Source organism: Phoenix dactylifera, unplaced genomic scaffold (genome assembly GCF_009389715.1).
Source record: "Phoenix dactylifera cultivar Barhee BC4 unplaced genomic scaffold, palm_55x_up_171113_PBpolish2nd_filt_p 000241F, whole genome shotgun sequence".
In the NCBI taxonomy this organism is placed as follows: domain Eukaryota; kingdom Viridiplantae; phylum Streptophyta; class Magnoliopsida; order Arecales; family Arecaceae; genus Phoenix; species Phoenix dactylifera.
This window is the reverse complement of record NW_024067738.1, coordinates 166,946-194,858: the sequence shown is the minus strand read 5'-3', so window position 1 is coordinate 194,858 and position 27,913 is coordinate 166,946. Positions and strand designations below refer to the sequence as shown.

The 27,913-nt window shown below is 38.6% G+C and overlaps 3 protein-coding genes and 1 long non-coding RNA gene across 9 annotated transcripts; 3 read left to right on the top strand and 1 right to left on the bottom strand.

The window, feature by feature from the left end:
- The first annotated feature begins 13,288 nt into the window (after positions 1-13,288).
- LOC103697839 (trans-resveratrol di-O-methyltransferase-like) lies at positions 13,289-14,838 on the top strand. Its single transcript, XM_008779779.3, has 2 exons — positions 13,289-14,135; positions 14,331-14,838. The coding sequence occupies exons 1-2, from the start codon at positions 13,365-13,367 to the stop codon at positions 14,631-14,633; spliced, it is 1,074 nt and encodes a 357-aa protein (XP_008778001.2). The 5' UTR covers positions 13,289-13,364; the 3' UTR covers positions 14,634-14,838.
- Positions 14,839-18,307: 3,469 nt separating this feature from the next.
- On the top strand, positions 18,308-19,911 carry LOC120105250 (trans-resveratrol di-O-methyltransferase-like). The gene is made up of 2 exons (XM_039117546.1): positions 18,308-19,140; positions 19,335-19,911. Exons 1-2 carry the CDS (start codon positions 18,310-18,312, stop codon positions 19,635-19,637), a joined length of 1,134 nt encoding a protein of 377 aa, XP_038973474.1. The 5' UTR covers positions 18,308-18,309; the 3' UTR covers positions 19,638-19,911.
- A 492-nt stretch (positions 19,912-20,403) lies between these two features.
- On the top strand, positions 20,404-22,845 carry LOC120105249. The gene is made up of 4 exons (XR_005507647.1): positions 20,404-20,503; positions 20,604-22,149; positions 22,281-22,534; positions 22,641-22,845. It is a non-coding gene; the product is annotated as an uncharacterized LOC120105249 (long non-coding RNA).
- Positions 22,846-25,059: 2,214 nt separating this feature from the next.
- On the bottom strand, positions 25,060-27,636 carry LOC120105248 (probable monogalactosyldiacylglycerol synthase 3, chloroplastic). 6 transcript variants are annotated; one of them, XR_005507644.1, is made up of 6 exons: positions 26,863-27,636; positions 26,176-26,720; positions 25,937-26,106; positions 25,773-25,835; positions 25,616-25,690; positions 25,060-25,428 (listed from the first exon to the last, which is right to left on the bottom strand). XR_005507644.1 is itself a non-coding variant. In XM_039117545.1 (5 exons), exons 2-5 carry the CDS (start codon positions 26,063-26,065, stop codon positions 25,423-25,425), a joined length of 273 nt encoding a protein of 90 aa, XP_038973473.1. In that variant the 5' UTR covers positions 26,066-26,106; positions 26,227-27,635; the 3' UTR covers positions 25,060-25,422. The 6 variants fall into 6 exon arrangements, 3 of the variants coding, with proteins under 3 accessions (XP_038973473.1, XP_038973471.1, XP_038973472.1); XR_005507645.1 differs by having other exon boundaries at positions 26,176-26,345; XR_005507646.1 differs by having other exon boundaries at positions 25,925-26,106; positions 26,176-27,636.
- Between the last annotated feature and the right edge of the window lie 277 nt (positions 27,637-27,913).

Here is a 27,913-nt window from a genome sequence, read left to right as displayed (position 1 = left end):
TCTCTCTCTCTCTCTCTCTCTCTTTCCAAGCGGCTAGGTTTCTAGGAGGATTGGGGTTTGTTTTATAACGGAAGTTGGGGGCGTTGTGGGGATTCTGACGACGCTTTTAAACACCTTCCTCGTTTTTGGCCTCCAACGATGCTTAAAAGCATCGTCTTACTCGTGTTTGTTACATTCCTGTCGACGCAACTCAGAAGCGTCGGCAAATTTTGGCACTGGGGCCAAAATTATCGACGCTTCTACCTATCATCGGCATTTATGAGTCGGCATTGCCCCTTTTTCCTATACTGAAAAGTCATTTTTTACAACTCAATCTAAACTTATTAATATTGATAAACTTTTAATACGCATAACAAATCCCATTTAATGCATGGGTATATGGCAAGTGTATTTTTAAGTATCATTGGAATTTTATTTTTCTAAAGATATTTTAGTTTTGTGGGATAATAGCATGTGGTCTAATAGCCGATCCCTCCATTGGTCTTTATTAATTTCCACCTAGTGTGGCTTCTAGATGCAACATAATTATTGGCTAAAGAAAAATGCTCTCTCGTTGCAACATAATTGCTGTTGTTAATATTATTATTTATTATAGCTAATCTCAATTAGTTTCGAATTAAGGTCTAATTAAGTTGAATTAAGATTTAGTATTACTATTATTATTTATTAAAAAAAAATTATTATTTTTTGAAAAAATAAAAAAGTATTTTTTAATAAATTCGCCTTAGGCCTCCAAATGTATTGAGCCGTCCCAGCGCATGGCTATATAGTGTATACTGTGCTGGATATAATTTCTCTGGAGAGAGCATATTGTAGGGCTCTCCATCCACCAACTGAGAGCTGACAAAATTCTTCATCGCTGTTACAATAGCTGTATATTGTCCTTTTATTATTATTATTATTAGTGAAATCATACGAGCTATACGGACGAGCAAATGGTTGGCTTCCTTGTTTTGTTTTTGTTTTTGCATGGTATGCCTGTTTTTTTTTTTTTTTAGCTTAAGAAAATGAGGGGGGGAGGAGAATAAACCCCACCTGCGTAGCAGCCCCCATTGGGCATTCCTTCCACCAAAAAATGTCCGATGCAGGTAGACAATATACTCATACGCTCTCCAGCCCGTGAGGAGCCCCACCAACATGGCAACTCCTTCCACATATGAGTACGTCATCCCCAACACCACCTTAGTACTGGCGGACCAGATAGAGGCTCCACCGGATAAATCAGGCGGGGGGCATCCAGTTTCCGCATTTAATCGACGCCTGCGCGTTTCGAACCTGGGCCACTCCGATGGAATCTTAGCCCCGTTCCAACCGTGCTACCACCTCGATGGTTGGTATGCTTGTTTTTCCTATTGACAATGCCATTATACCAAACCAAAGCCAGGGAAACAAGAAGGTGCATTGGAAATAAACAGCCATGCCAATCTCATTGATGAGGCTCTTACGTCAAAGGACAAGTTGGGTGCATCTATCATGCATGGGACCATTTTGATGACCCTATGCAGCTTAGGCCCTTGGACCATCCATTGAGATACATAAAAGCTTGCTCTCGGATGTGCTATGTGCATTGATCATGACTATGCATTTGGCATGACCATTACCAAGCTGCATCAACGCCTCCGACGGTCCACTTAGCTTCAAAACCAACCCACTTCCTACACTAAAATCAAAAAGAAAAGAAAACTAAAAAAATACATTTGATATAACTAAGTGAGAAACCATGATTATCCCACTACAAGTGCTATTCCACCAAACCAAAATTAATTTAAAAAGTAATATCTACTTTTCTAGGGTAGCTTATGTTTGGTTGGATATTTTCTGTAAAAGTTATGTAAAATACTAATTATATTCTTAATAAAGAGATAAAACCTTATTCCATCCTATCTCATAGCTTAAGTTTGGTTGGAGCTACATGAGTTATTTGGTGGTGTGGGACTGCACCAAGGCGGCGGAGGACGGGAACCCGATAGCCCCCAATAATGGTTTTAAATTAAGGATGGGGACCAATATAGGGTATGGCTTAGATATTTTAAAAATCAAAATATGGCTTAGCAATCAAAAATTATAGCATAATATGGGCACGATGGACCTTAGAGAGGTTGGTAGCTATGTCTATGAAGGAGAGAATAGAGAGAGGCGAGAGAGGAGCGGCAGATCTCTTGGAGTGGGATTGCATCATGGTGGTGGAGGATGGAAACTAATCTCCCTAAATAATAGTTTTAAATTAAGGACGAGAATTGATATGCGGTATTGTTGGAATTTTAAAAATCAAAATATGGCTTAGGCATCAGAAATTATAGCATAATATGAAGTATGGATCGGAAATTGATGTCTCGGTCCATGGAGATTTTTCCATATACCATAGTATGCAAAGGACTTAATGACCAAATAAATATCACTATTTTGGGGGGTACCCTCAGTATATGATCTTTAGCAAAGAATCACCTACCACATATATCTCAAAGTATTTTGAATAAATTCATTAATCCACACTCTAAAGAGGGTGTGCATATTTTGGTTATTTGCAGCGGCAGACTAACACCGTAATTGGTTGGGGGGCTAGAGGATCAGTTTGGCACAATTTGAAAACTTAAAAGGGTCATTTTGAAACTTTTTAAAGTTGAAGAGGTATCTCGGGAAATGTGGGTGTCGCTATAAATTTTTTTTTAAATGAAATCTCTACAACTTCTTTATAAATTGAAAAAAGAGCACTTTATAGGTGCATGCCTTATTTCTATCGAATGAAGCTGATTTTGCATGACTGGACTGATGAGTTATGCGTGAAGATACTGAAGTTATGCAAGGAAGCAATTCTTGGGAGAGGAGGAAAGCTGATCAGGAAAGTAAAAAAAAGCAATGCCTCACGCACATGTGAGTACAATTAATAGAGTCAAAAAAAAAGCTGATCAGGAAAGTAAAATTCCTCTGCCTGTTTTACCCCGACAAACCCACTAAAATAATGCGCCATAAAGGAACCACTCAATCAATCGATAAATATGGATGGCTTGGAAGAAGCCATATTTCTCTGCAAGCCTTCGAATATGGTGGAATATACACTGTTTGTCCGTCACAAGATATCGATCTTGAACCTATTCGATATGGATGCTCGCCGCCCATCATTTTCTTACGGAAAACTTTCCCTCTCAAACTAAATATGTGCGTGGTTATCAAGGGCTCTCTCTCTCTCTTCGCTCCCTCCGGGGCAGATTCGTACAAACATCCTTTTCTTACGGAAAACTTTCTCTCTCAAACTAAATATGTGCGTGGTTACCCAAAAAAAAAAGCTAAATATGTCCGTGAGAGAGATAGACATCATCTAGAATCGAAGCACAAAATTTCCAAATGTCACAGAGAAGCGACAGCCAGCTAATTTGCTTTCCATTGCTTTCGCAACAAGGGCTCGTTTGGTTCGCGAAAAAAGAAGAAGGGGAAGTGTGATCAGCAAAAAAGTAATAAGATGTTTTTTCTTTGATTGGAGTTTTCAAAAGAGAGAGATAAAAAATTGTATTCCATTAGAATATGATTCTCACATTTTTATCGAAAGCCTTTTCCATGAGAAACATGAGAAAGTTACTTTCCCTTGAGGCGGAAATCACTCTATTTTTTATTTTTCCAAAAAGGCCTTCAGCATTAAAGAAGCATTAAGGACCTAATTTTTATTAAGGGTATAATAGGAATTACACATAACTTTCTCAGAAAAGTGGATAGTCAACCAAACATAAGCACTCTGAAAATCTGTCACTTTTTCATGTTTAACCAAACATGCCAAAAGTACATTTTCAGGCATTTTCTTCCTAAAATCGTCTTTCCAGGAATCATATTCCTAAGAGAAAAAATGTTTCCCGTGAACCAAACGAGCCGTAAGTATATGTAGACTGAAAGCTTTCAAAGCATTGGATAGATCATATCAACGACTCAAAGGTGTGTTTTTGCATAGGGCTTAGTTTTTTTATGGTGGGTGCTTTGCCTGGTAAAGAACGGTGCATATTCGGATAGACGACATACTATCTATCTCGAAAATGGACAGTTATCCCTAATAGACTAGGATGGCATGCCAAACAAAGAGGCTTGATGGGCGACATATCGCCCATATAAGCATGCATGATCTTTTTTTAGTGCAAAACATGTTAGCAATGTATCATCTAAATAAATAAATAAATCTATAAATGCAATTAATAGAAACTTTTAAAAGGAATAATATATATATATATATATTATTCAGCATCCAAATAATTCTATTTTAACACAAAATAAATCTATTCTAGTACAAAATAAATCTATTGATTTAATAAATTTATATCATAGAATTTCAAATCCTACAGATCTCATTTGATAGATTTATTTTTCCATGAGAAACTTTTCCATGAGGCGAAAATCACTCTATTTTTATTTTTTCCCAAAAAGGCGCTTCAGCATTAAAGAAGCACTAAAATCTAATTTTTATTAAGGGTATAATAGGAATTACGCATAACTTTTCCAGGAAAGTGGAGATTTTTCCATATACCATAGTATGCAAAGGACTTAATGACCAAATAAATATCACTATTTTGGGGGGTACCCTCAGTATATGATCTTTAGTTAAGAATCACCCACCACATATATCTTAAAGTATTTTGAATAAATTCATTAATCCACACTCTAAAGAGGGTGTGTATATTTTGGTTATTTGCAGCGGCAGACTAACACCGTCCATTGGTTGGGGGGCTAGAGGATCAGTTTGGCACAATTTGAAAACTTAAAAGGGTCATTTTGAAACTTTTTAAAGTTGAAGAGGTATCTCTGGAAATGTGGGTGTCGCTATAATTTTTTTTTAAAATGAAATCTCTACAACTTCTTTATAAATTGAAACAAGAGCAATTTATAAGTGTATGCCTTATTTGTATTGAATGAAACTGATTTTGCATGACTGGACTGATGAGTTATGCGTGAAGATACTGAAGCTATGCAAGGAAGCAATTCTTGGGAGAGGAGGAAAGCTGATCAGGAAAGTAAAAAAAAGCAATGCCTCACGCACATGTGAGTACAATCAATAGAGTCAAAAAAAAAAAGCTGATCAGGAAAGTAAAAATCCTCTGCCTGTTTTACCCCGACAAACCCACTAAAATAATGCGCCATAAAGGAACCACTCAATCAGTCGATAAATATGGATGGCTTGGAAGAAGCCATATTTCTCTGCAAGCCATCAAAAATGGTGGAATATACACTGTTTGTCCATCACAAGATAACGATCTTGAACCTATTCGATATGGATGCTGGCCACCCATCATTTTCTTGCGGAAAACTTTCCCTCTCAAACTAAATATGTGCGTGGTTATCTAGGGCTCTCTCTCTCTCTCTCTCTCCTCCCTCCGGGGCAGATTCGTACAAACATCCTTTTCTTACGGGAAAACTTTCTCTCTCAAACTAAATATGTGCGTGGTTACCCAAAAAAAAAGCTAAATATGTCCGTGAGAGAGGTAGACATCATCTAGAATCGGAGCACAAAATTTTCCAAATGTCACAGAGAAGCGACAGCCAGCTAATTTGCTTTCCATTGCTTTCGCCAACAAGGGCTCGTTTGGTTCGCAAAAAAGGAAGAAGGGGAAGTGTGATCAATAAAAAAGTAATAAGATGTTTTTTGTTTGATTGGAGTTTTCAAAAGAGAGAGATGAAAAAATTGTATTCCATGAGAATATGAGTCTCACATTTTATGGAAAAGCCTTTTCCATGAGAAACATGGGAAAGTTACTTTCCCATGAGGCGAAAACATTCTATTTTTTATTTTTCCAAAAATGCACTTCAGCATTAAAGAAGCATTAAAGACCTAATTTTTATTAAGGGTATAATAGGAATTACACATAACTTTTCTCAGAAAAGTGGATAGTCAACCAAACATAAGCACTCTGAAAATCTGTCACTTTTCCATGTTTAACCAAACATGCCAAAAGTACATTTCCAGGCATTTTCTTCCTAAAATCGTCTTCCCGGGAATCATATTCCTAAGAGAAAAAATGTTTCCCGTGAACCAAACGAGCCGTAAGTATATGTAGACTGAAAGCTTTCAAAGCATTGGATAGATCATATCAACGACTCAAAGGTGTGTTTTTGCATAGGGCTTAGTTTTTTTATGGTGGGTGCTTTGCCTGGTAAAGAACGGTGCATATTTGGATAGACGACATACTATCTATCTCGAAAATGGACAGTTATCCCTAATAGACTAGGATGGCATGCCAAACCAAAGAGGCTTGATGGGCGGCATATCGCCCATATAAGCATGCATGATCTTTTTTTAGTGCAAAACATGTTAGCAATGTATCATCTAAATAAATAAATAAATCTATAAATGCAATTAATAGAAACTTTTAAAAGGAATAATATATATATATATATATATTATTCAGCATCCAAATAATTCTATTTTAACACAAAATAAATCTATTCTAGTACAAAATAAATCTATTGATTTAATAAATTTATATCATAGAATTTCAAATCCTACAGATCTCATTTGATAGATTTATTTTTCCATTAGAAACTTTCCATGAGGCGAAAATCACTCTATTTTTATTTTTCCCAAAAAGGCGCTTCAGCATTAAAGAAGCATTAAAATCTAATTTTTATTAAGGGTATAATAGGAATTACGCATAACTTTCCCAGGAAAGTGGAGATTTTTCCATATACCATAGTATGCAAAGGACTTAATGACCAAATAAATATCACTATTTTGGGGGTACCCTCAGTATATGATCTTTAGTTAAGAATCACCCACCACATATATCTTAAAGCATTTTGAATAAATTCATTAATCCACACTCTAAAGAGGGTGTGTATATTTTGGTTATTTGCAGCGGCAGACTAACACCGTCCATTGGTTGGGGGGCTAGAGGATCAGTTTGGCACAATTTGAAAACTTAAAAGGGTCATTTTGAAACTTTTTAAAGTTGAAGAGGTATCTCTGGAAATGTGGGTGTCGCTATAATTTTTTTTTTAAATGAAATCTCTACAACTTCTTTATAAATTGAAACAAGAGCAATTTATAGGTGTATGCCTTATTTCTATTGAATGAAGCTGATTTTGCATGACTGGACTGATGAGTTATGCGTGAAGATACTGAAGCTATGCAAGGAAGCAATTCTTGGGAGAGGAGTAAAGCTGATCAGGAAAGTAAAAAAAAGCAATGCCTCACGCACATGTGAGTACAATTAATAGAGTCAAAAAAAAAAAGCTGATCAGGAAAGTAAAAATCCTCTGCCTGTTTTACCCCGACAAACCCACTAAAATAATGCGCCATAAAGGAACCACTCAATCAGTCGATAAATATGGATGGCTTGGAAGAAGCCATATTTCTCTGCAAGCCTTCGAATATGGTGGAATATACACTGTTTGTCCGTCACAAGATACCGATCTTGAACCTATTCGATATGGATGCTGGCCGCCAATCATTTTCTTACGGAAAACTTTCCCTCTCAAACTAAATATGTGCGTGGTTATCAAGGGCTCTCTCTCTCTCTCTCTTCGCTCCCTCCGGGGCAGATTCGTACAAACATCCTTTTCTTACGGAAAACTTTCTCTCTCAAACTAAATATGAGCGTGGTTACCCAAAAAAAAAAGCTAAATATGTCCGTGAGAGAGATAGACATCATCTAGAATCGGAACAAAATTTTCCCAAATGTCACAGAGAAGCGACAGCCAGCTAATTTGCTTTCCATTGCTTTCGCAACAAGGGCTCGTTTGGTTCGCGAAAAAAGAAGAAGGGGAAGTGTGATCAACAAAAAAGTAATAAGATGTTTTTTGTTTGATTGGAGTTTTCAAAAGAGAGAGATGAAAAAGTTGTATTCCATGAGAATATGATTCTCACATTTTTTGGAAAGCCTTTTCCATGAGAAACACGGAAAGTTACTTTCCCATAAGGCGGAAATCACTCTATTTTTTATTTTTCCAAAAAGGCACTTCAGCATTAAATAAGCATTAAAGATCTAATTTTTATTAAGGGTATAATAGGAATTACACATAACTTTCTCAGAAAAGTGGATAGTCAACCAAACATAAGCACTCTGGAAATCTGTCACTTTTTCATGTTTAACCAAACATGCCAAAAGTACATTTCCAGGCATTTTCTTCCTAAAATCGTCTTCCCGGGAATCATATTCCTAAGAGAAAAAATGTTTCCCGTGAACCAAACGAGCCGTAAGTATATGTAGACTGAAAGCTTTCAAAGCATTGGATAGATCATATCAACGACTCAAAGGTGTGTTTTTGCATAGGGCTTAGTTTTTTTATGGTGGGTGCTTTGCCTGGTAAAGAACGGTGCATATTCGGATAGACGACATACTATCTATCTCGAAAATGGATAGTTATCCCTAATAGACTAGGATGGCATGCCAAACAAAGAGGCTTGATGGGCGGCATATCGCCCATATAAGCATGCATGATCTTTTTTTAGTGCAAAACATGTTAGCAATGTATCATCTAAATAAATAAATAAATCTATAAATGCAATTAATAGAAACTTTTAAAAGGAATAATATATATATATATATATTATTCAGCATCCAAATAATTCTATTTTAACACAAAATAAATCTATTCTAGTACAAAATAAATCTATTAATTTAATAAATTTATATCATAGAATTTCAAATCCTACAGATCTCATTTGATAGATTTATTTTTCCATTAGAAACTTTCACATGAGGCGAAAATCATTCTATTTTTATTTTTTCCCAAAAAGACGCTTCAGCATTAAAGAAGCATTAAAATCTAATTTTTATTAAGGGTATAATAGGAATTACGCATAACTTTCCCAGGAAAGTGGAGATTTTTCCATATACCATAGTATGCAAAGGACTTAATGACCAAATAAATATCACTATTTTGGGAGGTACCCTCAGTATATGATCTTTAGTTAAGAATCACCCACCACATATATCTTAAAGCATTTTGAATAAATTCATTAATCCACACTCTAAAGAGGGTGTGTATATTTTGGTTATTTGCAGCGGCAGACTAACACCGTCCATTGGTTGGGGGGCTAGAGGATCAGTTTGGCACAATTTGAAAACTTAAAAGGGTCATTTTGAAACTTTTTAAAGTTGAAGAGGTATCTCTGGAAATGTGGGTGTCACTATAATTTTTTTTTTAAATGAAATCTCTACAACTTCTTTATAAATTGAAACAAGTGCAATTTATAGGTGTATGCCTTATTTCTATTGAATGAAGCTGATTTTGCATGACTGGACTGATGAGTTATGCGTGAAGATACTGAAGCTATGCAAGGAAGCAATTCTTGGGAGAGGAGGAAAGCTGATCAGGAAAGTAAAAAAAGCAATGCCTCACGCACATGTGAGTACAATTAATAGAGTCAAAAAAAAAAAAGCTGATCAGGAAAGTAAAAATCCTCTGCCTGTTTTACCCCGACAAACCCACTAAAATAATGCGCCATAAAGGAACCACTCAATCAGTCGATAAATATGGATGGCTTGGAAGAAGCCATATTTCTCTGCAAGCCTTCGAATATGGTGGAATATACACTGTTTGTCCGTCACAAGATAACGATCTTGAACCTATTCGATATGGATGCTGGCCGCCCATCATTTTCTTACGGAAAACTTTCCCTCTCAAACTAAATATGTGCGTGGTAATCAAGGGCTCTCTCTCTCTCTCTCTCTTCGCTCCCTCTGGGGCAGATTCGTACAAACATCCTTTTCTTACGGAAAACTTTCTCTCTCAAACTAAATATGTGCGTGGTTACCCAAAAAAAAAAAGCTAAATATGTCCGTGAGAGACAGAGACATCATCTAGAATCGGAGCCCAAAATTTCCCAAATGTCACAGAGAAGCGACAGCCCGCTAATTTGCTTTCCATTGCTTTCGCAACAAGGGCTCGTTTGGTTCGCGAAAGAAGAAGAAGGGGAAGTGTGATCCACAAAAAAAGTAATAAGATGTTTTTTGTTTGATTGGTGTTTTCAAAAGAGAGAGATGAAAAAGTTGTATTCCATGAGAATATGATTCTCACATTTTATGGAAAAGCCTTTTCCATGAGAAACATGGAAAAGTTACTTTCCCATAAGGCGGAAATCACTCTATTTTTTATTTTTCCAAAAAGGCACTTCAGCAGTAAAGAAGCATTAAAGACCTAATTTTTATTAAGGGTACAATAGGAATTACACATAACTTTCTCAGAAAAGTGGATAGTCAACCAAACATAAACATTCTGAAAATCTGTCACTTTTCCATGTTTAACAAACATGCCAAAAGTACATTTCCAGGCATTTTCTTCTAAAATCGTCTTCCCAGGAATCATATTTCTAGGAGAAAAAATGCTTCCCGTGAACCAAATGAGCCGTAAGTATATGTAGACTGAAAGCTTTCAAAGCATTGGATAGATCATATCAACGACTCAAAGGTGTGTTTTTGCATAGGGCTTAGTTTTTTTATGGTGGGTGCTTTGCCTAGTAAAGAACGGTGCATATTCGGATAGACGACATACTATCTATCTCGAAAATGGACAGTTATCCCTAATAGACTAGGATGGCATGCCAAACAAAGAGGCTTGATGGGCGACATATCGCCCATATAAGCATGCATGATCTTTTTTTAGTGCAAAACATGTTAACAATGTATCATCTAAATAAATAAATAAATCTATAAATGCAATTAATAGAAACTTTTAAAAGGAATAATATATATATATATAAATATTATTCAGCATCCAAATAATTCTATTTTAACACAAAATAAATCTATTCTAGTACAAAATAAATCTATTAATTTAATAAATTTATATCATAGAATTTCAAATCCTACAGATCTCATTTGATAGATTTATTTTTCCATGAGAAACTTTCCATGAGGCGAAAATCACTCTATTTTTATTTTTCCCAAAAAGGTGCTTCAGCATTAAAGAAGCATAAAATCTAATGTTTATTAAGGGTATAATAGGAATTACGCATAACTTTCCCAGGAAAGTGGAGATTTTTCCATATACCATAGTATGCAAAGGACTTAATGACCAAATAAATATCACTATTTTGGGGGGTACCCTCAGTATATGATCTTTAGTTAAGAATCACCCACCACATATATCTTAAAGTATTTTGAATAAATTCATTAATCCACACTCTAAAGAGGGTGTGTATATTTTGGTTATTTGCAGCGGCAGACTAACACCGTCCATTGGTTGGGGGGCTAGAGGATCAGTTTGGCACAATTTGAAAACTTAAAAGGGTCATTTTGAAACTTTTTAAAGTTGAAGAGGTATCTCTGGAAATGTGGGTGTCGCTATAATTTTTTTTTTAAATGAAATCTCTACAACTTCTTTATAAATTGAAACAAGTGCAATTTATAGGTGTATGCCTTATTTCTATTGAATGAAGCTGATTTTGCATGACTGGACTGATGAGTTATGCGTGAAGATACTGAAGCTATGCAAGGAAGCAATTCTTGGGAGAGGAGGAAAGCTGATCAGGAAAGTAAAAAAAAGCAATGCCTCACGCACATGTGAGTACAATTAATAGAGTCAAAAAAAAAAGCTGATCAGGAAAGTAAAAATCCTCTGCATGTTTTACCCCGACAAACCCACTAAAATAATGCCCCATAAAGGAACCACTCAATCAGTCGATAAATATGGATGGCTTGGAAGAAGCCATATTTCTCTACTATCCTTCGAATATGGTGGAATATACACTGTTTGTCCGTCACAAGATAACGATCTTGAACCTATTCGATATGGATGCTGGCCGCCCATCATTTTCTTACGGAAAACTTTCCCTCTCAAACTAAATATGTGCGTGGTTATCAAGGGCTCTCTCTCTCTCTCTCTCTTTGCTCCCTCCGGGGCAGATTCGTACAAACATCCTTTTCTTACGGAAAACTTTCTCTCTCAAACTAAATATGTGCGTGGTTATCCAAAAAAAAAGCTAAATATGTCCGTGAGAGACAGAGACATCATCTAGAATCGGAGCACAAAATTTCCCAAATGTCACAGAGAAGCTGCAGCCAGCTAATTTGCTTTCCATTGCTTTCGCAACAAGGGCTCGTTTGGTTCGCGAAAAAAGAAGAAGGGGAAGTGTGATCAACAAAAAAAGTAATAAGATATTTTTTGTTTGATTGGAGTTTTCAAAAGAGAGAGATGAAAAAGTTGTATTCCATGAGAATATGATTCTCATATTTTATAGAAAATCCTTTTCCATGAGAAACATGGGAAAGTTACTTTCCCTTAAGGCGGAAATTAATCTATTTTTTATTTTTCTAAAAAGGCACTTTAGCATTAAAGAAGCATTAATGACCTAATTTTTATTAAGGGCGTAATAGGAATTACGCATGACTTTCCCAAGAAAGTGGATGGTCAACCAAACATAAGCACTCTAGAAATCTGTCACTTTTCCATGTTTAACCAAATATACCAAAAGTGCATTCCCAGGCATTTTCTTCTTAAGAATCGTCTTCCTAGGAATCATATATTCATAAGAGAGAAAATGCTTCCTGTAAACCAAACGAGCCCTAAATATATGTAGACTGAAAGCTTTCAAAGCATTGGATAGATCATATCAACGACTCAAAGGTGTGTTTTTGCGTAGGGCTCAGTTTTTTTATGGTGGGTGCTTTGCATGGTAAAGAATGGTGCATATTTGGATAGACGACATACTATCTATCTCGAAAATGGATAGTTATCCCTAATAGATAGGGATGGCATGCCAAACAAAGAGGCTTGATGGGCGACATATCGCCCATATAAGCATACATGATCCTTTTTTAGTGCAAAACATATTAGCAATATATCATCTAAATAAATAAGTAAATTTATAAATGTAATTAATAGAAACTTTTAAAAGAAATAATATATATATATATATATATCATTCGGCATCCAATAATTCTATTTTAATATAAAATAAATTTATTCTTGCACAAAATAAATCTATTAATTTAATAAATCAAGCTAAGTTATTATTTTGCTTTCACTCTATTTTAGAGCCCATTTGATAGATTGATTCTTCGACAAAACATTCCAAAGCAAAACAAAATTTTGTTTCATTTGCTGGCAGAAGGGACAAGCCTCAAGCTGTTTAAAAGAAAGGGTCTAGACTCAAGCTCAATAGTTTTAAAATCTATGGAAAATATATCCGTACATAATTGGTGACATCAACGAAAAAGACTGAGGCGGACATCCTTAATTAACTTATGGACCACAGGGTTACGGGTTACTCATCCTCATATCCTAGGCGATGAGTGTAAGCCACATATTTTTGTCTGCGGTAAAACAAAGCAAGCACAGACATCGTCAATATACTATGAATCGTCTATAAATCGCAAGGCCCATGCACCACCAGCAAACCAACAACGAGTCCCCTACAGGCTACAGAGAGAGTGAAGAGAGTGGCTAGAATGGCGCTCGAAGCCACCGCCGACGAGCTTTTGCATGCCCAGGCCCACGTCTTCCACCACGCTCTCGCCCACGTCGGCTCCATGAGCCTCAAGTGCGCTATCCAATTGGGAATCCCCGACGCCATCCACGCCCAGGGCCGGCCCCTCACCATCACCGAGCTCGCCTCCTTCCTCCCCGTCGCCCCCACCAAATCCCCTGCCCTCCGCCGTCTCATGCGCATGCTGGCCCACACGGGCTTTTTCTCCGTCCAAAAGGACCCCAACGGGTCGGACGAGCACGCTTACTCCCTCACCCCCAACTCCATAGTCCTCCTCAAGGACAGCCCCACCAGCCTCGCCTCCTGGGTACTTGGCTGCCTGGACTCCACCCTCATGACGCCGTCGCACTTCCTGGGCCCCTGGTTCCAGGCGGACCAACCCGCCACCCCCTTCGAGATGAGCTCCGGCAAGCCCTTGTTCGAGAAGGCCGGCGTCGACCCCGCGTTCAACCGCCTCTTCAACGAGGCGATGGCCAGCGACTCTTGCCTCACCATGAAGGCGGTGGCCGCCCGCTGCAAAGACGCGTTCCAGGGAGTCTCGTCTCTCGTCGATGTCGGCGGGGGCGACGGGACGTCGGCGAGGGTGATCGCCGAGGCCTTCCCGAGCATAAAGCGCATCATCGTCTATGACCTCCCTCATGTGATTGCTACTGTGCCTAAATGTCCACGGGTCGAAGCTATCGCTGGGAACATGTTCGAACACATTCCACCAGCTCAAACAGCGTTCCTCCAGGTCGCCTGCAAGATTTACTGCCTACAATATTCCTACGATTTCTTTTAATTTTTAAGAAAGAGTTAATGCGATGGAATAGCACAGCGCTTTCTACGACTTTTTTTTATTTTTTTATTTGGTGAAATTTCTACGAGTTCCTTACAAATCGAGACTAGAACAATTTATTGGTGTATTTCTTGTTTCCATCAAATGCAGCTGATTTTGCATGACTGGACTGACGAGCAGTGCGTGAAGATACTGAAGCTGTGCAAGGAAGCAATTCCTGAGAGAGAAGATGGAGGAAAAGTGTTGATTTTGGATATAGTTATGAACGATAAAAGCGAAAATAGTGCTACGATGACAGAGATGCAGCTTTTCTGGGATATTGTAATGCTTTGCAACACAGCAGGAAAAGAGCGACAGAAGCATGAGTGGAGGAAAATTTTCTTGGAAGCAGGTTTCACAAATTACAAGATCAGCTCGTTGGGTACTCGCTCCTTGATCGAGGTCTTCCCTTGAAGATTCCAGCCGCATTTTAGGACGCGCGCATCCTCTATTCCTATATCAAAAGAGTATAATTAATAAATAAAGAACATCATATGTATAGTAAATTGGACAACCGTTCTCAAGTTACACCTCCATAGATGCTGTTTTCTTCCGAACTTTTTGATGCCTCTGAAGCATCAGTAATATATAAAAATAAAGTTCTTGCAAGAATTGTACTCGCATCATGCACAATTCTTATAAATAAAAAGAGAATAAATTAATAAATAAAGAAGATCATATGTGGAGTAAACTAGACGGTTGTTCTCAAGTTACACCTCTATGGTGGCTGTTTTTTTCCGAACTTTTTGATGGCTCTGAAACACCAGTAACATGTAATAATATAGTTCTTATAGTTTACGCTACTTGAAAATCTTGAGTCAATGGTTTATAGGAGATAAGTTAAGTCAAAATATTATATGGATTCTTTTGATTGACCTACTATATTTAGCGTATGCTTAATTCCACAACAATTGTGCATCAATAGGTCCTGGATACTTTTATAGGGCCGAAGGATTCAAAACATGCATTATAGATAGCTTTCTTGGATGGGGCCTTGAGTTGATGCAAATTATGGATCAATTTATGGAAAAAAATTAACCATCAAATTTAGACAAGTCATGTAATGGCTAGCCATTTTGGATAAGACTCTGAGTCCGAGCTACTGAAAATTATGGATCAATTCGTAGAAAGCCTTAAGAACAAAATTGAGGCCAGTGTCTTGAGTAAATCAAGCTGAGTTATTATTTTACTTTCACTCAATTTGAGGGCCCATTTGATAGATTAATTCTTCCATAAAAGCCATATCAATAAATAAAGATAAAACAAAATTTTGTTTAATTTGCTAACATAGAGGACAAGCCTCAATAGTTTTAAAATCTATGGAAGATATATTTGTCCCTAAAAGACATAATCAGTGACATCAAATGGAGAAGCTGAGGTGGACATCTTTTGTTTTTGTTTTTTTTTTTTTTTGCTACAACGGATGACTCATACACTTTTAGTGTGAAAATCCAAAAAAGTCAAAAAATAATAAGTCTCGGAGCGCTCTAGACGGCTCCCTCTTACCAACCTAGAAAGCTTCCTCAGAGTAGTCGGCCACATACAAGGCCACCCAATCCGCAGCTCTATTAGCCTCCTTATAGACGTGCTTGGCCTGGAAGGCAGCGTGTCACTTACCATGGCTCGAATATCCTAAAGCAATGGGTGGCAGCTCCCCATGCCGCCGATATACTTTTGGATCCAACCTATCACCGTAGCTGAGTCACCCTCGAACAGGACTGTGCTGGTCCGCAGAACACGTTGGGCATAACAAAGACTAGCCCATGCTGCCCTCAGCTTCACCCCAGAAATAGAAATGTCAAAGATCTGACACCCACCTCTGATCACGAAGCAATCACCACTCCTACCACCATCCAACATGCATCCGTCGAAGTTGACCTTGAAGTAGACATCCTTTGTTTATAGACCACACGGTTAGCCCTCCTAGTATCCTAGCGATAAGTGTAAGCCAAATATTTATCTACACTAAAACAAAGTACTTTGAAACAGTTTGGAATGATTTGGAAACTTAAAATGATCGGTTTGAAATTTTTAAAAGTTAAGGAGTGCCCCTCGGAAATGCCCAATGTTGAGGGTGTCACTTTATTTTTTTTAAATTTTTTTGTGAAATTTCTATGACTCCTTTACAAATTGAAACAAGAACTATTTATGACACAACATCCTCTACTCTTATATCAAAAGAGAAAAAATTAATCGATTAAGATGATCATATATAGAGTAAATTGGACGGTTGTTCTCAAGTTACACCTCCAGGGGGGCTATTTTCTTTTGAACTTTTTGATGGCTCCGAAGCACCAATAACATGTAATAATAAAGTTCTTATGGTTTTAGCTACTTGAAAATCTTGGGTTAATCTTTTATAGAAAAAAAGTTAAGTCAAAATCTTATATGGATTCATTTGATTTACCTACTATATTTAGCATATGCTCAGTTCCACAACAACTATGCATCAATAGGTTATGGATACTTTTACAAGGCTGAAGGATTTAGATCATGTATTATAGGTAGCTTTCTTGGATGGGGTCTTGAGTTGATGTAAATTATCGATCAATTTATTGAAAAAATTTAACCATCAAATTTAGACAAGTGTAATGGCTAGCCATTTTGAATGAGGCTCTGAGTCCGAGTTACTAAAAATTATGGATCAATTCATAGAAAGCTTTAAGAATAAAATTGAGGCTAGTGTCATGATTGAGTCAAGTTGAGTTATTATTTTACTTTCACTCCATTTGAGGGCCCATTTGATAGACTAATTCTTTCATAAAAACCAAATCAAAACAAAGATAAAACAACTTTTTGTTCAATTTGCTAATAGAGAGGACAAGCCTCAATAGTTTTAAAATCTATGAAAGATATATATGTGCCTAAAAGTCATATCCAGTGAATCAACTGGAGAAGCTGAGGTGGACATCCTCTGTTTTTATTTATGAATCTTTTGCTACAACAGATGACTCATACACTTTTAGTGTGAATACAACCAAAAAAGTCGAAAAATAAAAATTCTCGGAGCGCTCTAGACAGCTCCCTCTTACCAACCCAGAGTGGAATGGAGGAAAATTTTCTTGAAAGCAGGTTTCGCAGATTACAAGATCAGCCTATTGCATACTCACTCCTTGATTGAGGTTGAAGATTCTAGCTACATTTTATGACACAACATTCTCTACTCTTATATCAAAGGAGAATAAATTAATAAATAAAGAAGATCATATGTAGAGTAAACTGGACGGCTGTTCTCAAGTTACACCTCCATAGGGGCTGTTTTCTTCTAAATTTTTTGATGGCTCTGAAGCACCAGTAACATATAATAATAAAGTTCTTATGGTCCATGCTACTTGAAAATCTTGAGTCAATCTTTTATAGGAAATAAGCTAAGTCAAAATCTTATATGGATTCTTTTGATTTACGTACTATATTTAGCATATGTTTAATTCTATAACAACCATGCATCAATAGGTCCTGGGTACTTTTACTGAGCTAAAGAATCCAGAACATGCATTATAGATAGCTTTCTTGGATGGGGTCTTGAGTTGATGCAAATTATGGATCAATTTATAGAAAAACTTAACGATCAAATTTAGACAAGTGTAATGACTAGACATTTTTGACGAGGCTCTGAGTTATTACAGATTATAGGAAGCCTTGAGAATTAAACTGAGGATAGTGCCATGACTGAATCAAGCTAAGTTATTATTTTGCTTTCACTGTATTTCAGAGCCCATTTGATAGATTGATTCTTCCACAAAAGCATTCCAAAAGAAAGCAAAGTTTTGTTTCATTTGCCAGCAGAGGGACAAGCATCAAGCTCAGTAGCTACAAAAAGGGGATAAGCCTCAAGCTCAATGGTTCTAAAAAGGGGATAAGCCTCAAGCTCAATAGTTTTAAAATCTATGGAAAATATATCCGTATATAATCGGGGACATCAACGAAAAGACTGAGGCGGACATCTTTAATTTATGGACCACAGGGTTACGGGTTACCCATCCTCATATCCTAGGCGATGAGTGTAAGCCACATATTTTTGTCTGCGGTAAAACAAAGCAAGCACAGACATCGTCAATATACTATGAATCGTCAATAAATCGCAAGGCCCATGCACCACCAGCAAACCAACAATGAGTCCCCTACAGAGAGAGTGAAGAGAGTGGCTAAAATGGCGCTCGAAGCCACCGCCGACGAGCTTTTGCATGCCCAGGCCCACGTCTTCCACCACGCTCTCGCCCACGTCGGCTCTATGGGCCTCAAGTGCGCTATCCAATTGGGAATCCCCGACGCCATCCACGCCCAGGGCCGGCCCCTCACCATCACCGAGCTCGCCTCCTTCCTTCCCGTCGCCCCCACCAAATCCCCTGCCCTCCGCCGTCTCATGCGCATGCTCGCCCACACGGGCTTTTTCTCCGTCCAAAAGGACCCCAACGGGTCGGACGAGCACGCTTACTCCCTCACCCCCAACTCCATAGTCCTCCTCAAGGACAGCCCCACCAGCCTCGCCTCCTGGGTACTTGGCTGCCTGGACTCCACCCTCATGACGCCGTCGCACTTCCTAGGCCCCTGGTTCCAGGCGGACCAACCCGCCACCCCCTTCGAGATGAGCTCCGGCAAGCCCTTGTTCGAGAAGGCCGGCGTCGACCCCGCGTTCAACCGCCTCTTCAACGAGGCGATGGCCAGCGACTCTTGCCTCACCATGAAGGCGGTGGCCGCCCGCTGCAAAGACGCGTTCCAGGGAGTCTCGTCTCTCGTCGATGTCGGCGGGGGCGACGGGACGTCGGCGAGGGTGATCGCCGAGGCCTTCCCGAGCATAAAGCGCATCATCGTCTATGACCTCCCTCATGTGATTGCTACCGTGCCTAAATGTCCACGGGTCGAAGCTATCGCTGGGAACATGTTCGAACACATTCCACCAGCTCAAACAGCGTTCCTCCAGGTCGCCTGCAAGATTTACTGCCTACAATATTCCTACGATTTCTTTTAATTTTTAAGAAAGAGTTAATGCGATGGAATAGCACAGCGCTTTCTACGACTTTTTTTATTTTTTTATTTGGTGAAATTTCTACGAGTTCCTTACAAATCGAGACTAGAACTATTTATTGGTGTATTTCTTGTTTCCATCAAATGCAGCTGATTTTGCATGACTGGACTGACGAGCAGTGCGTGAAGATACTGAAGCTGTGCGAGGAAGCAATTCCTGAGAGAGAAGATGGAGGAAAAGTGTTGATTTTGGATATAGTTATGAACGATAAAAGCGAAAATAGTGCTACGATGACAGAGATGCAGCTTTTCTGGGATATTGAAATGCTTTGCAACACAGCAGGAAAGGAGCGACAGAAGCATGAGTGGAGGAAAATTTTCTTGGAAGCAGGTTTCACAAATTACAAGATCAGCTCGTTGGGTACTCGCTCCTTGATCGAGGTCTTCCCTTGAAGATTCCAGCCGCATTTTAGGACGCGCGCATCCTCTATTCCTATATCAAAAGAGCATAATTAATAAATAAAGAACATCATATGTATAGTAAATTGGACAACTGTTCTCAAGTTACACCTCCATAGATGCTGTTTTCACTACAACAAAATAGGGTTTTGCCGACTCTTTTTCGCCGACGCTAACAAAAGCGTCAGCAAATTTCGAAACAGCGCTGGCATACTACGACGCTTTTGTATAGTGTTGGGTGAAATTAAAATAAGACGATGCTTCAAAGCGTCGTCGGAGAAAAAAGGCCACCAAACCCATGGATCTCCTGCCTTTTTCCCGATCCCCTGCCTTTTCCCTCTCTCTCTCTCTCTCGTGTGGAGGAAAAAACCCTAACCCTTTCATCCCCAGCCGCCATCATTCCCCCCTCCTTCCTCCCGATCATCTCCCCCCAAACCCCCCACCGAGCTTCGGATCCCCTTCCTCCTCCGGATCCCCCTCCCCCTTCGAGCTTCGAGGACGACCCCGCGCCGTCGAGAAAGGTGTTCTACCCCTCCGAGCTGAGGATACGGCGGTGGTGGCGGGCGGGATGTGGTTCGATGACAACATACCCTTGAAGGAGGTGTTTGATAATCTGAGATGCACGTGGGAGGGGATGTGTTCTTTCCCTCACCACTTCAACTGATATAGATTTGTGAGACAACCCTCTTGTATGTGCTTTTTGTTTTTTAATCTAGTTGTTGATTTATTTATTTATTTTTTGAATTTGTTTGTGGTTGCAGGAGAGCAAGTTTCTGAAATTCTTAGGGTTCATGTGGAATCCGCTGTCGTGGGTGATGGAGGCGGCGGCCATCATGGCCATCGCCCTCGCGAACGGAGGGGTGAATCCTGGAAATACCATAATCTGATTGTTTTCTTCTTCTTTTTTAGTTTTTATTTTTCTGTGACGAACCCATATGGGTTCTTGATTCCGTTCAACAGGGGAAGCCCCCAGACTGGCAGGATTTCGTGGGGATTATTACCCTGCTTCTGATCAACTCGACGATCAGCTTCGTCGAGGAGAACAATGCTGGATTTGCTTAGATTTATTGTAGATTTTATTGCAAGTTATTTGAAATCTTTTCTGTCCGGATGTTGGATGTTAAGTTGCTCTGATAATCAGAGGGACACTTTAAGATTTAAATGAATGAATATTTTGTGCCCACACTCCCCTTTAATTTCCTCTTATTTTGAATATAGAGCCCACATTTTTTTTTTGCTCATAGCAAAGGAGTCTTGCACATAATTAATTTTTGTTATGTGATTTCCAAGTTAATAAATCAAGAGGTTTGATATCAAAGCTTCAAACATACAACTTGAAAAAATAACGTATTAGTCATTCTTATTCCTAATTTTTTTAGAAAAAATTACATGGCCTGTATAGGCTTCCAACTGGACTGCTTTTAAAAACTACAACTAATACCGGCAATATGTTCTTTTTTTGATTTTGATCGTTAGTATCTAGTTTGATGTTTTTTCCCAGATTAGGTACTTATGCCATTTATTAGTTTCTCTTTGTGTATTTGTTCAATTCTAACTTTCAAATTCAGAAATTTTCTTTGATATCTATTGGGCCTTTTCTTAACATTCTATTTAGTTGCTAATGTACTTTGGTAACTCCTGATGTATGGTTTAATATGTTTATTTCAGCCTTCCAATGATACTGCCCTCTTGTTTATAAAAATTCATTCAATTGTGTTGGAATATGTATATCAAGTTCTTTGTGACAGTGGTTTAGGATGATTTAAATTCTGGATTGCAGTTTTCTTATGTTCCTTTCAGTGCATGATTATTTAAATAGCTTGGTTTTTTATTATAACGATATTGCAGTAAAAGCAAGAAGCGTGCAACATCTCTTAGGACTTGCAATATCTGTGGAACTGAGAGATGCCTCTTAATAATGTAAAGGCTTATGACAGGCAACCCTTTAGCAACAAATATTCAGAGAGTAGTTTAGTCTGTTCAGCATCAAATTGTGTAGCCAATTCTTTTACCATTTTTTACCTTTTCCTCTTGTTATGTACTTACTTTAGAAGAACATTACTTGACAAAATCCTGACTAAATGCCTAATGCAATCTTAGAGATGATCAATGGTACAAAATATGTTCTTCAAGTTTTGATCTGGGGAGTTCTCACGATACAAAGAAGTTTTGCGGCCAATTTATTGGCAATAAGCTGGCAGCTTGGCAGTCATTATTATTTATTCAATTGTGAATGGTATTCTAAGTCACTGATTTGACCTTGTGTGCATATATAAGGTGGTAATTGTTGTGAAATAAATTTTTTTGAAACTTGTATCTTAGGCTTTCTTTTTTTTCGCAATGTAATGAGGTCTGCCATTGTGCCACCAGATGTGAGCCATCTGATGCTGGGTGTTTTTTTTCCCACTTAGGAAAGCGGGTTGAGGGTCACATGAACTCAGGTTTATCTCTGGGGACTCCAGAAGCTGCCTTTGTACCTCCAAGACCCGATTATAGCCGGCCTTTTGTAAGTTGATGCCATATTCTTGAAATTTTAAGTGGTCTTGACTGCTTTAGACCGTTTGTAACCACATATTTCTGTGTTCATGTGTATGCTTCTGCATATGCTTGATGGTTATTGTGGTGTTTCTGTAACAGGCTTGCGTTCCTTACCCTTATGCTGATCCAAGCTTCGTTGGCATGCTGGCTGCGTATGGGTCACATGCAATTGTATGTATTATTGAGCATGTTCTTCCTTTCAGTTGTCTAATTTTTTTTTTTATATTAGTTGCAGCTCAATCAGTATTTTAATAGAATGGACAAAAGTTGGATAAATAAGTCGAGATTCAGTGCCGAACCAGTCTCAGCTTACGAATATTTCATCTTTGTTACAGCGATTTCTCCCTTCTCAGGTAACTAACTATATATATTTGAATACTTTACATATTATCAATTATGATGTATAAGTTAATATATCCCATTTTTACAAATATCTAAGGTTTCTTTTTTTTTTTGTAGATTCCTGATACTTCAAATGCTTGCAGAGATGATGATGATGGAGCTGAATCCCGTCCCTCATACTTTGTAGATTGTTTTTTTTATGGAGCTTGATATGTATATATTTTTTATATTTTTAAAGTACATTATAATTCATAACTTTTTATGTAAATTTAATCAGATATGACAATATAAATGTTTCGAATGATCTGAATGTTTGTGTCAATATCAATGTAATTTTAATGTTTGGTTCATATTGTATAATGTATGTTTTATGATATATGTAAATTTATGCAGTTTGATATTTTTAATTTTTTTAAAAATAACTACATTTTCCGACGCTTTAAAGCGTCGGTAAAAACCGTTGGCCTAGGCGTAACCCGCGTGCCATGACGGTTTTGTCCGACGCTTTTTAGCGTCGGAAGACAATATTTGCCGACGCTTTAAAGCATCGGCAAAAAGCGTCGGCAAATCCCGGTTTTTGCCGACGCTTTTACTTAGCGTCGGAAAAAAGTTTTCCCACTCCGGTATCGCCGACGCTTTTGCGACGCTTTGATTAGCGTCGCCAGGTCTTTAGCCGACGCTTATAAGCGTCGCTAAAGGCCCTAAATAGCATCGGAAAAGGTAGGTTCTCCTGTAGTGTTTCTTTCGAACTTTTTGATGCCTCTGAAGCATCAGTAATATATAAAAATAAAGTTCTTGCAAGAATTGTACTCGCATCATGCACAGGATGGTAATAAAAACAGAAATATAAGTTTATGTAACAGAAGAGTAATACAAATTTAAAAACTAGAATTAAAAAATAGTATAAGTGAAATGTATTTAACTATTATTAGTATTTTGCTTTCAACATCTCATTAATAACAAGATCAGCATGAAAAAAATAAATTGTTTGACATAATAGTTGAATGTTTGTAGTAGGATAAATAAATATATGCTTATGTTGAAATAGTTGATTCTTTTTGATTTGATGCAGTAGATTCAGATTCCTTATCTTTTTAGATTCAGATTCCTTATCTTTTGATTATTTATCTTGTAAATTTCTTACCTTCATGAAATTGGTGCCTTTTTCTTTTAACAAAATTTGCACCTAATAGCACCTATAATATCTTATACCTTTCAATTGCAAGTTGTTCAGAAGTTATACCGCAAATCTCTATCAAGAAAATGAGAACGATGGCCACTAAAATTTGATAGTAATATTTTTGAAAAATAAGTAAATATTATTAATAAAATAGTTAATAAAATATTAATTCTATTTATAAGTAGTATCAATGTTGCAAATTGTGTTGAATAATTTAAATACAAAATCGTCGCTCTAGTAGATTTTTGTAGCGAATCATGAGACACTACAAAAAAATTGATCTTTTCCGACGTTTTTTACATCTTTTGCCGACGCTTATAAGCGTCGGTAAAGACCCACCCCACGCTATGCAAAGCGTGGGTCCGACGTCGGGCAGGTGGGCGTGGGTCCGGTTTTTGCCGACGCTAAGAGAAAGCGTCGGCAAAAACATGGATTTGCCGACGCTAATGAAAGCGTCGGCAAAAACGGCTTTCCCGACGCTTTAAAGCGTCGGTAAAGCCCAATCCAGTTTGCGTTTTCGCCGACGCTTTAAAACGTTGGGAAAACCAGATTTTCCGACGCTTTTTAACGTCGATAAAGACCAACCAGTTTTGCGTTTTCGCCGACGCTTTAAAGCGTCGGCAAATGTATTTTGGCCGACGCTTTAAAGCGTCGGGATTGCTATTTTTTTAAAAAAAATAAAAATACGAATGTAAATTATAAAGGTCAGTAGATATATTGGTATCTTCAAAAATGTCGAATAAATCTTGGTCTAAAGTACTAAGCATTGGCTCTAGAAAAGAATTATTGCTCGAGTTTTAAAAAGTTACTTCAAGCCTTCAAGTGAAACATTTTTTTGAAATAATTCAGTTGAAATAGTAATTGCAGTTTACAGGTAGAGAACACCAGAATTCCCCGGACCAAGAAGATGACACCGTGCTTAAGGTCGAGGAATACCTAGCAGTAGTGCAGTACGCAGGTTGCTATTCTGTTTAAGAACACCATCATTCATCCAAGCCAGATGTAGTGAGCAATATAGCACTTTAAAACGCATGGTATGAATTTTGGGACGCCTTGAGACCCTGCAAGAAGGCTTACATCGCCTCCGGCTGGTTGATGGAAGTATTCATTATAGCAGATTCTCTGTACTTATATTGCCGGTGCACGGTGAAAGATCACATTGATTAACTCTGCTTAAATCCATGGTGGAAATAATAATTGAATTGAGAATGAATGAACTATTAGTTGAATTCTGTCGAATTTCTATGAGAGACCTGCAAAGCAGAGCAAAACATTTCATACATCTCCAAAAAAATCCTATTCACTTGTGATCTTGTGAGTTGCGGTTAGCATGCTAGTTTTGCACTTGAATTGACCTTTTGTGCCTGAATCTCATGAAACTAGTTTCAGAAGAACTTTAAATCATACATGCAGCAAACGAATATGCCCATAAGCTTTTGAGCTTGTTCATTTAGCTCCTTGAATCAGCTCATCAGCTTTGTGATAATATACGCACAAATATACATAAGGCAACCAGCAAGCAAACTGGCTAATACTGTAGCACAAAACAACAAAACCTCCAGTCTGGAACCATCCTTATGACAAGATACCACAGCTCCAGTTGAAAGGGCCATATTATAGAAGATCCAGAGAAGAATTTCCATGAACATATGATTGATTCATCCCTATTAATATCATGCATCCACCCTCATAGATTTATCCGTAGACTAGTACTTGCATTCAAACCTGTTAGCATCAAGATCATTAGCAAACTATCTGAGCTGAAATTCAAGGTGCATGAAATGAGACGGTAGAGGTTTTAAATCAAGGTGCATGAAATTCAAGGTGCATGAAATTTTTGAACATGTCAATGGGCACTTAATGAGGTTGGAATGAAACAGAGATGGCAGGACAGTAGGGAGTAGACACTGACCTGTCCAGGTATGAAGTCATTGAGGATGATAGGAAGTCCCCTGATCAATGCCTCAGCAATTGTACCAGGCCCTGCCTACAAACACGAGAGCACATTGAAGCCATCTGAAAAAAAACTCCTTAGCAGACTGATCTGGACATCTAGGAAACCATGGTACCTTTGTTATGATACAATCACAAGCACCCATCCATTTCTCCATCTGGGTCTCAAATCCTCTAATCTGACAACAAAGGCAATATTGAACAGCTCTCAACAAACAAAAGCTTAAAATGTACCAACAATGCAGGCTTGTTAATTATTATCTCAGACCAGCTACACCACCTTCACAGGGACCCTCCACTTAATTGACTGCAATGTGGAACTCAGTATCTGGTTGCGGCCGCATACGGCAACAATCTGCCCTATAGGTTTGCCGAGCTCTTCATCAAACAGGGCTTCTCCTAAAGCCATTGCAGTCTTCTTGACTGGATATTAAACTATCCAGGAAGCACCTGCAATCACCAAGAAAGAGGATTAGGTATCAGAAAAAGAAAGAGGAGCGATTAGGTCATAATATGTACCTGAAAGGATGAGAATGATGCAGAATATCAAACAGATGCCGAGTAGTATACCATCCATCCCCGGCTTGCTGAAGCAGCTGCAAAATATGTACAGCAACATATTTTGCACAAAGCCTGATCAGCTCCTCAGCTAGTGGCATTAGAAGGGCAGTGCCGGAGAAATCTGCTAACTGAACAGGATTGTACAGCAACATACATCTAAAAGATAGCGTTAGATATTTTTCCAGTTGTCTTAATCATTGGTCATAAAAAGAAGGAAGAGAATAGATAGTAGGCCAGGAAAGAGGAATCTCTACAGGAGCAAAACCTTTGCTATTGAAGTTAAAAAAAAGAACCAGAAAATATGAGTGAAAAAATTGAAAATATGTGGCTACAAGGGAGTAGATTCAAAACCTTTAAAAATGTAATAAACCCTAATCCCAGCATACAATCCCCAATCTTGAACAAACAAAATAGAAGATATGAAATTTGGGTTCTCACAACCTGAGCAACCATCAATGCAAGATCCCCACCCCAATCTTCCAAAGGTCTCAAAATTGTATTAACTGTGGGGGAGACAAAGAACAAATAATCTGAAGAAATTAATTATAGTAAAGACATTAGAAAAACCATGAAAAAGCTGAATCTTTGAACAGAAACAAAAAGGAATTTCAAAGCAAAGAAGGGGAGAAAGAGGCTCAGATTCACCACTTAATCCAGCATTGAGTTAGCATTCAAGTCTCTGAAACTACAAGCCTAAGCGGCTGCATAAGTTGCCTGTAGAATGGTAGCAGCAGAACTTCCAAGATTGCCTTAGCCATTTCTACTTCGCAATGCAGCAAGACCCTTGCCTAGGAATCATCACAGTCCTCTTCATATAAACCTAAAACAGGTGCCGCTTGCCCAATCTGGGGAACAAAAAATGAAGAAGAAAAGAAAAGAAAGAAAGAGAAAAATATGCTAAGGAGGAAGAAGAAGATGGCTGGGGTGCGGGCGGCGGCGAGGGCGCGGAGGCAGGGGAGGGCCTCGGCGATGCCGCCAGAGCAGTGCTCCATGTCGACGACCACGTAGTCGTAGCCGGCGAGGCCGGCGATCTCGGCGAGGGTCGGGGAGGAGCGCAGGAGGAAGAGGCCGTAGAGGGTCTCGCCGGCGACGAGGCGGGACTTGAGGATCCGCGGTTCGGGGGAGAGAGGGGCGAAGTCGGGATCCAAGGAGGCGGCGAAGAGGCGGGCGAAGACATCATCGCCGGAGCCCCTGCTTCTTGAATCCGGAGGGGGTTAGGGAGGGGGGTTGATGATGATGAGAAGGCACCGTTGATGGGTTAGAGAGAGAGAGAAGACGAGGAGGGCGAGAGAGATGTGGGTAATACTACTAGTTAAATAGAGAGAGGAGGGCGGTGGCCGGGAAATCGGAAACCCGGAGAGAGGAGGGAGGAGGGAGGAGGGATGGTCAGAAGAGGGTTGGGATGTAGGTGCGGTGGCTTCCGACGGCGCTTTTTAGTGTCGGTTAGGACTGCACCGACGCTAATAAGCATCGTCTTTTCCCGACGCTTTTACAACAATCGGTAAACCGAAACTTGCCGACGCTTGTAAAAAGCGTCGGCAAAAATGCGTCGGTAAAACCGACTTTTTCTGCAGTGAGATAAACCATACATAACCTCTACCTTCAGATGTTGTACAACTAAACTCAAGTTTAAGCATCAATAATATGTAAAAATAAAGTTCTTTCTAGAATTATACCCGCACGATGAATGGGTGAT

What these genes read in the sequence shown, in the direction of transcription:
- LOC103697839 (XM_008779779.3), top strand. Translation starts at nt 13,365, where the DNA reads ATGGCGCTCGAAGCCACCGCCGACGAGCTTTTGCATGCCCAGGCCCAC. An exon ending in CTCAAACAGCGTTCCTCCAG is followed by an intron (nt 14,136 to 14,330) that starts GTCGCCTGCAAG and finishes CATCAAATGCAG; the next exon opens with CTGATTTTGCATGACTGGAC.
- LOC120105250 (XM_039117546.1), top strand. Translation starts at nt 18,310, where the DNA reads ATGCACCACCAGCAAACCAACAATGAGTCCCCTACAGAGAGAGTGAAG. An exon ending in CTCAAACAGCGTTCCTCCAG is followed by an intron (nt 19,141 to 19,334) that starts GTCGCCTGCAAG and finishes CATCAAATGCAG; the next exon opens with CTGATTTTGCATGACTGGAC.
- LOC120105248 (XM_039117544.1), bottom strand. Translation starts at nt 26,065, where the DNA reads ATGGCTTTAGGAGAAGCCCTGTTTGATGAAGAGCTCGGCAAACCTATA. An exon ending in AGTGGAGGGTCCCTGTGAAG is followed by an intron (nt 25,836 to 25,936) that starts GTGGTGTAGCTG and finishes CTTTGTTGTCAG; the next exon opens with ATTAGAGGATTTGAGACCCA. An exon ending in GTGATTGTATCATAACAAAG is followed by an intron (nt 25,691 to 25,772) that starts GTACCATGGTTT and finishes TCGTGTTTGTAG; the next exon opens with GCAGGGCCTGGTACAATTGC.